General features: G+C 33.7%; 2 protein-coding genes across 3 annotated transcripts; one reads left to right on the top strand and one right to left on the bottom strand.

The window, feature by feature from the left end:
* Positions 1–5,209, top strand: LOC110795776 (uracil phosphoribosyltransferase). Its single transcript, XM_022000795.2, has 11 exons — positions 1–356; positions 556–634; positions 1,497–1,555; positions 1,637–1,714; positions 3,282–3,363; positions 3,548–3,596; positions 3,974–4,035; positions 4,472–4,539; positions 4,636–4,691; positions 4,765–4,812; positions 4,891–5,209. The coding sequence occupies exons 1-11, from the start codon at positions 174–176 to the stop codon at positions 4,940–4,942; spliced, it is 816 nt and encodes a 271-aa protein (XP_021856487.1). The 5' UTR covers positions 1–173; the 3' UTR covers positions 4,943–5,209.
* A 370-nt stretch (positions 5,210–5,579) lies between these two features.
* LOC110795816 (truncated transcription factor CAULIFLOWER A) lies at positions 5,580–9,182 on the bottom strand. 2 transcript variants are annotated; one of them, XM_022000843.2, is made up of 8 exons: positions 8,884–9,181; positions 7,881–7,989; positions 7,381–7,442; positions 7,058–7,157; positions 6,583–6,624; positions 6,393–6,434; positions 6,108–6,262; positions 5,580–6,018 (listed from the first exon to the last, which is right to left on the bottom strand). In XM_022000843.2, the coding sequence occupies exons 1-8, from the start codon at positions 9,063–9,065 to the stop codon at positions 5,907–5,909; spliced, it is 804 nt and encodes a 267-aa protein (XP_021856535.1). In that variant the 5' UTR covers positions 9,066–9,181; the 3' UTR covers positions 5,580–5,906. The 2 variants fall into 2 exon arrangements, with proteins under 2 accessions (XP_021856535.1, XP_056691563.1); XM_056835585.1 differs by lacking the exon at positions 6,583–6,624 and having other exon boundaries at positions 8,884–9,182.
* Between the last annotated feature and the right edge of the window lie 614 nt (positions 9,183–9,796).

Below are 9,796 nucleotides of genomic sequence, written 5' to 3'. Positions count from 1 at the left end.
GTGAAAGGGTAATTAAGGAATTGAGGAAAGGTGAGATTGGTGCTCTTTTGCCCCCCATTCCTTCCTTTTCTGCATTCTATATCCTCTCTCCCTCTTGAAATTCCCAAACTTCAGCAAAATCTATCTTTTTGTATATCCAAATTTCCAACTAACAATCCCTCTATTTTTACGAGATGTGGGATTTAAAATGCGTTTCCACTCCAACTTCCCCCACTATCATTTTCCCCCACAATCCCTGCGCCACCAAAACACGCCACTATCACACTCCTCAACCTCAATCCCGCCGCTTTCCTTCTCTATCCATTAATTGTCGTGCTACCCTTAACCAGAAACCCATGTCTGACGATAGAATGCTTGTAATCTCAATTCTTTCTTTCATTCTTTAATTTTGCTTAATGGGTTTTCTAGGATTTTCATAATTTGATATAGGTTTTTGTTTAATTGTTCAAATTTCTATGTTCTACTTAATGGGTTATTGTGGGAGTTCGTTAATTTAATCTTGGTTTTTGTTTGATTTGGTTTAAAGTTTGGTTTTTTATTTCTCTTTCGGTGCAGGTGTTTGTACCACCACATCCGTTGATCAAACACTGGGTTTCTGTTCTTAGGAATGAGCAGACTCCATGCGCTGTTTTCAGTATGTTGATTTTCTTCTTCTTTACTATATCTTAACTGTAATTTAATTTGATTGACATTGCTTGTGAATTTGATTGACATTGCTTGTGAATTTTGTAATGTGTTATGTAAATTGAGTTCTTAAGCCTGATTCCATTTCAGCTGTTTAAGTGTTCGTCTCTAACTTTATTTATTCAAAAATTTCATCTTTTGGTCTAAAATGAAGTGTCCATACCCATGTTGTTGGAGTGTTAAGTATCCGATACAGGTAACATAGCTCTACGGATGTAAATGATTGTAATTTGAGCTGTTATTGCACTTTAAAGTGACTGCATCAAAATTGGTTTTCAAGGTGAAAGGAATGCAAAGAGTTCTCGTGCCCAAAATTTTCGGAATGTTAAAGTGATTGCACCAAGGGATTGGTTGAACAATTGATAGTGTTGTTATGCATAGAGTATCTTCAGAAATGAGATTGGTTGGAGAATGGAAAAAACTTCATAGTGCTAGTGAAAAAATTACAAGTTCACTGTTTCTTTTTATAAATTTGTGCAGGATTTTATTTGTTAACTGTTTTAAATGCAAAATCTGCGTTGGGCATTCTGGATCCACTTGATGTAACCGTGAGTAAAACGAAGTTTTAGAGGAAGTTTTGTTTTTATATTGACCGTGCGTATTACTAGTCAAGCAATGATCTCTAGAAAAGCAATGATCTCTAGAACTACAATATCGTTTTCTTAGGAATGTATATATTTGTAGAAACCAATATAGCTTTCAAGGAATAATAATGTTCACCTTCCTAGTCGGTTAGTCCAAAAAGCAGTTCTGTTTGAAAGTTGAAACTATGTTAGTTGCAGTCTCTCATGTTTACTTTATATTCATTGTAGAAAATGCAATGGCCGAGTTGGGGAGGCTACTTATATATGAAGCTTCAAGGGATTGGTTGGTGAGTTTATTCCTCTGTAATACCTGCACGTCACATATTCTTCTCATATGAATTTTTGTATTCTAATGAACTTATTTTTAGCCTACTATTACTGGAGAAATTCAAACACCTATGGCTGTTGCCAAAGTCGAATTTGTTGATCCAAGGGAGCCTGTGGCGGTAAGTATGTAATTTGTTTTTGTTTGCTTCATTCTACATTTGTAATACCGACACTATGTCTGTGGACGAGATGTTGTTTCTTTGCCTGTACTACTGGTAAAAGACAAAAGTCTGTTTAATCATGTATTTACATGCTTTTGTATGATAACGGATAGTTTAGATTTCTTAAAGCTTATTTTGGGAGACTAATTAGTCTGATTTGCTGACATGAAACTTGAAGAATGGTCGGTGATTAAGGCTGTTGTAGAATGAACATTACAGATTTTGGGATGGCCACAATTGTTGCTAGAGATCTGAATTCCATGGAAACATACAAAAAAAAAAACTAAAAACAATTATACCTTCTGAATTATCAACTTTAGATTGCTGGTCAGTTCCTCTTTTTTGGCCATTTCTACTATATATGGAACAATATGATGAAGTGATTAACTCAATATTTAGTGCAAGAACAGAGGTCCGGATTTTGATTATTGTCTGTTGTTAGCAGTCTAAGGTAGTCAAATATATGTAACCTTGTGGCGGCATTTTAGAGTCTCTTTCCGGATTTAAATCGGTGACATTTACATTTTGTTGAAGATAATTAACTTGCTATCACTCACCTATTCCTGCTGCTTTTCTAGAGAGGATTTGGTGTCCTGTGGTTGTTTATGAAGAAGAGTCAGTAAGTTAATACATTAAATTATGTATCTATAATTTTTACGTAGTAATAGCTAATTAAGTTGTGTATCCATTTATTGTCAACTCACAAACTTGAAGCTGTTACTTTTGGTGCTACTCCATCTTGGAACTAAACTGAAAGATTACGGCTTTATTTATTTATTATTTTATTTACCAAAACTCATTAGCATTTGTATTTAGCATTTGTATTCTTTATCAGACTCGGGGAATTGAATGAGTGAGTGTTTATTCTATGCACAATATCTGCTTTACCTTTTCATCATTTTTCAATGCCAATAATCTGGAATGCTGGGAAGGATGTATACATGGAAAAAGAATTTTCATGAGGCGAGTCTGGAAAGTAGTCAATATATATCCTTGCACTGTCAAGACATACTATGTTGTTGTTGCCCTAGTTGTTGGCTACTGATCTGAGTTGGTAAGCTCCAGCACCTCTTTCCGTAGGGTAGTTTCCTCCTTAAATGCTTAGAGCATCTCCAACTGTAAGCTAATTGCTAAATTAGCTTGCTGTGCCACATCATATTTCAAGCTATTTCTCTTTCTAGCTAGTATCCCAATGGTTAGCTGTTAGCTTGATATTCAATTTAGTCCTATTTGTCAACTTTTTTTTTCAATTAAAGTCTAATGGTCAAGCTGGTAGCTTGTAATTTCTAAATTTTGCAAGCAAGTCCTTAGCTACAACCATTTGAGCTCTTGTCCGCATGTCCAAGGTCTTAGAAATTGTTTTTTGCCTATTTTGGTTATTTTCTGTTCACCTTTACTAGCTATGCTTGTTACTGGTATGAAATAATCTGTTATTCTTTTTGGTTATTTGGAGTATGGTTTTGATTTTTATGCTTATGATATGTTAGTCCTCCTAGTTTATCGAATCTTCCTTTATCTTCTGCAGATTATTCCTATTTTAAGAGCAGGTCTTGCACTAGCAGAGCATGCAGATTCTATTCTCCCCTCAACGGCAACCTATCATTTAGGTATGTTAAGTTTATATCCCCCTGAGCTTTGATTAAGGGAAATAGGTGCAGTGACTAGGTCCGAGCAGATATATTAGTATATGGAGGGTCCTTGCCATTCTCTATATTCTTAAATAACTTGTTGCATCTTGTACTACTGTATGCTTTTCTGAATACTAATACTCATTTCATTACTCGTGTTAAGGGCTAGGCAGAGATGAAGAGACACTTCAACCAACTGTCTATTTGAACAAGTAAGATTCTTCTTTAAGGATGATCGTACTACTTTCTGGTCTCGTCTAGAAGTTACGTTATGCAAAAAAGAGACAACACATGGCTTTTAAATTTTTATCTATTTATTTGGATCTAATTACCTAACGTTCGAGGCCTAACTCACCATTTGTTGACCAAAATACCCTTGAAAAAAATTGAAGTGGCTAATATGTTTGCGTGCTTGTTTGTTCTGCAGCTGCATACATTCTAATTAACTTTTGAAAGTATTTTCTTGAAGTTTAATTAACATTCTAATAATGTACATGTAGCTTTAATGATCTGTGATTTTTTTTTTCCCTTTATGTTCCCAAGTTTAATTCATAGGCATATTTTAAGCTAAATGATCTTAATCTTCCAGGTTGCCGGAAAAGTTCCCTGAAGGAGCTCGAATATTTGTTGTGGATCCAATGCTGGCAACAGGTTTCTGACATTTTATAGTTTAATTTTATTGTTGCTGCTGATTTCATCGCTTTTGATTCAAATTGTGCTCCTACAACACTTAATCATTCTCGCAGCTTGACTCTTTTACACGTATCAGCCCATTAATATGAATTGTTTTTCCAAGGCCTAGAATCATCGAAACTTGATTGTCACAAACATCTATTAGGTCAATGCTTTCTCTAGCAGTGGTCCTTCAAGAGAGATGAGTGGTCTTTCTGCATGTGTTCCAAGATAAGATTAGACCACCATTATGCTTGTGTACTTCTAATAGTATCCGTCCTCTGTACCTACAGTTTTGAGCTTTTGACCTGCATCATTTTTGCATTTCTCTTTCTCCAATTATGACAACACATTACATTACTAAACTCATACAAGAGTACGAGTCCTAAAACTCTTTTCTCATTTGAAATTTCAGGTGGGACAATTGTTAAAGCAATTGACCTGTTAAAAGAGCGGGGTGTTGGAAATAACCAAATTAAAGTGGTAAGTTGCTATGTTGTTGTGAAAATGATAAAATTTGACCATTAATTTTCTTCCTTAATTCAAATAGCTTATATGTAAACTAAATGGCATCCACAGATTTCAGCTGTTGCTGCTCCTCCAGCACTCACAAAGCTCAGCGAGAAGTTTCCAGGGTACGCAAGTTTTCTTCCTATATATGAAGTTGGTTGATTTATGCACTTGACTTAATTTTCCCTTCCATTTCAGGCTTCATGTATACACTGGAATCATTGATGAAGTTGTTAATGAAAAGGGGTAGGCACCCTCAACTCATAATAATATCTTCTTAAACCATTATAGATCGTTAAGCTTATTAGTTTGTTTACGCTACAGGTTTATTATTCCTGGCCTTGGGGATGCTGGAGATCGTAGCTATAGCACATAGAACATAGAAGACAATTTGGAGTTTAAACTTTGTTGCGCCATATTTGAAGTTTTGGCATCTTAATTAGTTTCATATGATCGAAGAAGCACGTTAGATAAACGAATATTCTTTGTTACAATTTTTTATCGCTGGCCATGTATGATTAGTTGATTACTATATGGCTTAGTCCGAACCATTTAGACTTTAATTATAGTAGGCTAATCGCTTTCGTTTGTAAAACTCTCATTTATATAACAAGCTCGAGAAGGAATACTAAAACCTAGCCCACATCCTGAGTGTTTCCATGGCCAAATGCTTTAGGGGGTATTTGGTTCGCCAACATAAAGTATGAGGTATGGGTTTAGAATGGTCTGAACCCATACCATTTCTTTGGTTGTTTGGTAATTTTAAGAGTTTCAAACTCATACCTCGAACCCTCAAGGCATGGGATTTAGAAATCGGGAAAAAAAAAAAATCATTCCCAATATGAACCAAACACATGGTATTAAGAATTAAGTTCCAAACTCATACCATCTTAATATCATTCCTGATTTTAACTCCATACCACTCTGCGAACCAAATGCCCCTAAAGCACGAAATCTTTAACAAAAAGGGGGCTAATTTGTAGGAACGTCAAAGAAAGTTTAAGGCTGATAAGTGATAACCCAACATCTTTTATCCGAAGACATAATATTCCAAAAGAAGAGATATCCACAGAGAATGAGGTGAAAGCCACTGTAGTACACTAGTACTCCAAAACACTAAAATACCCAAAAGACACATCTATATACTTGTGCTTGGAAACATGTTATAGTACGTAATTAACCAGACTTAATACGTGGTACACATGTTTAATTTCCTCCCATAGACCATAGTAATTAGCGTATAAAACACACCAAATTAAACAAGTTAATTTGTCAAACAAAGCATGTAGAGCTTTTATACTTATATAATTATTAATAATAATATTAATTAATACTAATAATCAAAGCAACCAGCCTGCCTGATGGAAGTTAGTAGTGTGACTACCCAAGCTAGCTCTTTGACTTCCATTGGATGGCCCTTCTTCCTCATGAGATGCATACTGCGGAGGATACCTGCACATAAACTTCAAACATAAGGGACTTTTCACTGTATGTATAGAATTCTTTTGTTTTCTTGAAATAACATAGTAGTAAGTACGTACCCTATTTCTAGAACTACTGGTTCGGGTTTGTATGACCCGATATGTAAGCCAGCGGGATCATAGTCGAAACAGGTTGAGTGAGAAGGGTGTATAAATGGTATGCAAACATTAGAATCCAATATTGGCCTGTTAAAACCATGTCCCTGATCTCCAACCTGCATTGTATTTGTATTTGTGTTTGTATTTTGTATAGTACAAACGAATCACAATCTATCAACACTTAATTTCATCTCGATCTCTTTTTAAATCAATACAAGTTTGAAGCTAGGAAATTAATTAACTAACCCTTAGCTTCAATTCCTTGTTCAAGTCTCCAAGTTTGCGCTCCTACAAACGACTTACAACGTTAATTACTTTAACTATGTATTTGTAATTGTAATGCATATGAGATTGAGGAATAATGTGAAATTCATGAATAATGTGCAGTTGATGCATCCATGTAGGATGTAGCTTAGAGAGATCCTATTGTTCTTACCGATCTTCGAAGTGCCTCCATTTGCTCGGTCATCAGTTGCGCCTAGTAATTCATCAATATTCAGATCGATTACATATTTCCTTTCAATTAGGATTATTAATTAAGATCTCAGTTGCGCCTAGTAATTCATCAATATTCAGATCGATTACATATTTCCTTTCAATTAGGATTATTAATTAAGATCTCAGTTGCGCCTAGTAATTCATCAATATTCAGATTACATATTCAAATTAGGATTATTAATACGAATTTAACAAGATCTCACTTGACTTTGTTTTTTTTTGTTACATAACAGTGAAAAAATGATTGTCAAAGTTGATTGATGAATAGTGCGCAAATAAGAAACGATGCATCTATTGTGGAACGGATCGGAGGAAGTACATGACATCAACAAATATCTAATGTTCCGAAATGGGTTCTTTTTCTGAATAAACATTAACTAGCTTAGCTTATATAGACGAGAATTGAAGAATACCTTCCTGGCCCTAGTCCGAGCAAGAGCTTCTTCAAGTTGCTTCTCAAGACTTTGCAACTCTTTTAAGCTCAGTGTTCCAAGTTCCTCTCCCAGCATATGCCTAAATCATCAACCCATTTAACCACAAATTTATATCTTCTTTTTAATTAAGACTATGAATCAAGGAATGTACGTATAGTTCATGCCTTAATGGACAAATGATTTTAATTAGCACCATGTAATTATGTATAATATGTAAAAGCTCTACCAATCAAAAACTTAGAATCACAAATTTGCAGTAATTAACATAATATATACGGAGTACTACTACTAAGAATTTACACCTTTGGGCTCTCTTCAGAGATTCATATTGCGACTCCAAGTGCGCGATCTCTTGCAGCCAACTCTGAAAACAAAACCATAAAATTAATTCAAGGGAATGTACTTAATTTAACATATATTGTAACAAATTCACAATTAAATCTTTAAGTAATTTCAAGGTTTTCATTTTCATTGACCAAAAGCTAAGTCCAAGGAAAACAAATTCTAAGGAAACACATGATATGTATACACGCTGCACCTTGATTAATTAATTCCTCGAAAAAGTGATTAATCAGAAAATATTAATGAACAAATTATGGTAACAAACTTGGAAATGTGACTGATCGAAGAAGTTATTTACTTCATTTTTACTAGCTTAACAAAATAAAAATCATTTGCTTATGAAATTCTCTATCTTGTATTTCGAACAAGAGGATTTGAATCATGGCAAAGTTCGATAACTTATTCGATGTGAATAATGTATTAATCAATGTAGCTAATTAGGGTTAACATTCATCCTAACCTGTGTCTGAGCCTCCATGGCATGATCTTGGTGATGGTGATGGTGATGGTGATGAAGATCAATATTGTTACCACAACGTTGGTATCGGTCGAGGGTTTTCGGTAGGCACCTACATTAGACCAAAAAATCATAATACATACTAATTAAGTTGATCTAATTAACAACCTACTTAGCCATTTCTTATGATTAAATTTGATAAATTGTTCTTTAATTGTATTTTAACATTTTAATATGATTTTTTGACAAAAAAGTTATTCACAGATCTGTACCATTTTACATTTTATTTTATTTATTATATTCTCTTTTTATTGGTTCGATTTTTGCGAAAAAAGAGAGAATTATTTGCACAAAAAGTGAGCAAACAAGCAAAACAATCGCAGAGAGTTGAAGATACACAAAAGAGGGAAAAGAAAAAAGTAAGATTGAAAATTTGTAAGAAAACAAAATCCTAGGAAATCAAAACAAATCTTCTGACACTAATTACTATTCACTTCTTAAAATTATTAATACACACTCAACATCAACTCCAGTTCCAGCAAATTCACAAGAACAGTAAGCAATTAAGTTTCATGTAAAACATTCCTGAATTTTCGCCCAAAACTTTAAATGATCACATTTATAGTAGCTACATATTACTGTTTTTCATTCCATCTTGCACTTAAAAACACTCCTTTTATCCTTGCACATTATTTTAATTTACTCGAAATATTATTGCTAAAATTAATTAAATAAATCACTTAAAAGATCATGAAATTTTAATTATACACATACCCATTTTGCGTTACTTGGTGCAATGTAACTTAAAAAAAGGGGGAAAAAATGATTAAAAAATCAGAAATGTGGAGGAAGAAACCCTAGATCTTCCACGTGTCGATCTTCCATTGGTGAAAAAATATATTTTTTGTTTTGTCGAAATGGGAAAACAAATTTATTTTAAAAAAAAAGGGAAAACAAAGAGTAATTAGATGAGATGATAATTAAAGAGAGAATTAAGGTTAATTACTCGATGCTGCTAAACTCATAGAGCTTGCCACGGGAGGAGAAGACGATGAGAGCGATTTCGGCGTCGCAAAGGATAGAGAGTTCCTTAGCTTTCTTCAAGAGGCCAGTTCTTCTCTTAGAGAAGGTTACTTGTCTGCTAATGTTGTTCTCAATTCTCTTCAACTCTACTTTTCCTCTTCCCATATTACCCTTCTTAATTTTCTCCCTCTAAAAGCTTTGAAGAAGAAGAAGGATGATAGCTTAATTGCTGTTGTTGTATCTGCTTTTTTGTTATGGGTGGGTAAAGAAACTAAATTATGTATTTATGGAAATCCATATGGGAAAATGAGTCTTTACATTATTGGTAATAATAACCCTTTTTTTAATTTTCTTTTTTCTTTTTATATATTTCGGGAGTTTGTAACAACACCCCTTTTCTCTTAATACGAGGTTTAAAATATAAATAGTAGGCATTGTCTAGATGGTCATTCTGAGTACGTACATTGCTTTTAATTGGTTTGCACTTTTCACAGTGGAAATCAGGAACGAAATTAACATGGTATGAGTTTGAAACCTGGTTGTTAATACGTAGATATGGGTAGTTTTACTTTTACTCCGTATTCCCTCCCTCCCTTAATACTCATACCGTTTTGACTTGACACGTTTGTCAATACACAACTTTGACTACCAATATCTTTAACTACATATTATAAAATCTTATAAAAATATTAATATTTTGAAAATATATATTAAGATGAAGCTAACAATATATTATATACTAACACTTGTTTTCATATACTATAAATAAAATAGCGTCAAAGTGAATTATATGAATAGTGCAAAAAATCAAAACGATGCGAGTATTAAGGAACATATGGAGTATTTGATATCTATAGTAAAGGTATGAGTCAAAGTCACTTTCCATGAAGATTTCT

This window comes from Spinacia oleracea, chromosome 2 (genome assembly GCF_020520425.1).
Source record: "Spinacia oleracea cultivar Varoflay chromosome 2, BTI_SOV_V1, whole genome shotgun sequence".
Classification (NCBI taxonomy): Eukaryota; Viridiplantae; Streptophyta; class Magnoliopsida; order Caryophyllales; family Amaranthaceae; genus Spinacia; species Spinacia oleracea.
This window is presented reverse-complemented; position numbering and strand designations above follow the sequence as displayed.

Excerpts from the sequence above, each read along its gene's own strand:
- LOC110795776 (XM_022000795.2), top strand. The coding sequence starts at position 174 with ATGTGGGATTTAAAATGCGTTTCCACTCCAACTTCCCCCACTATCATT. Across the intron at positions 635-1,496 it reads GACTCCATGCGCTGTTTTCA|AAAATGCAATGGCCGAGTTG; the intron begins GTATGTTGATTT and ends TATTCATTGTAG. Across the intron at positions 4,813-4,890 it reads GAAGTTGTTAATGAAAAGGG|GTTTATTATTCCTGGCCTTG; the intron begins GTAGGCACCCTC and ends TTTACGCTACAG.
- LOC110795816 (XM_022000843.2), bottom strand. The coding sequence starts at position 9,065 with ATGGGAAGAGGAAAAGTAGAGTTGAAGAGAATTGAGAACAACATTAGC. Across the intron at positions 6,263-6,392 it reads ACAAGGAATTGAAGCTAAGG|GTTGGAGATCAGGGACATGG; the intron begins GTTAGTTAATTA and ends AATACAATGCAG. Across the intron at positions 6,019-6,107 it reads CCAGTAGTTCTAGAAATAGG|GTATCCTCCGCAGTATGCAT; the intron begins GTACGTACTTAC and ends GTTTATGTGCAG.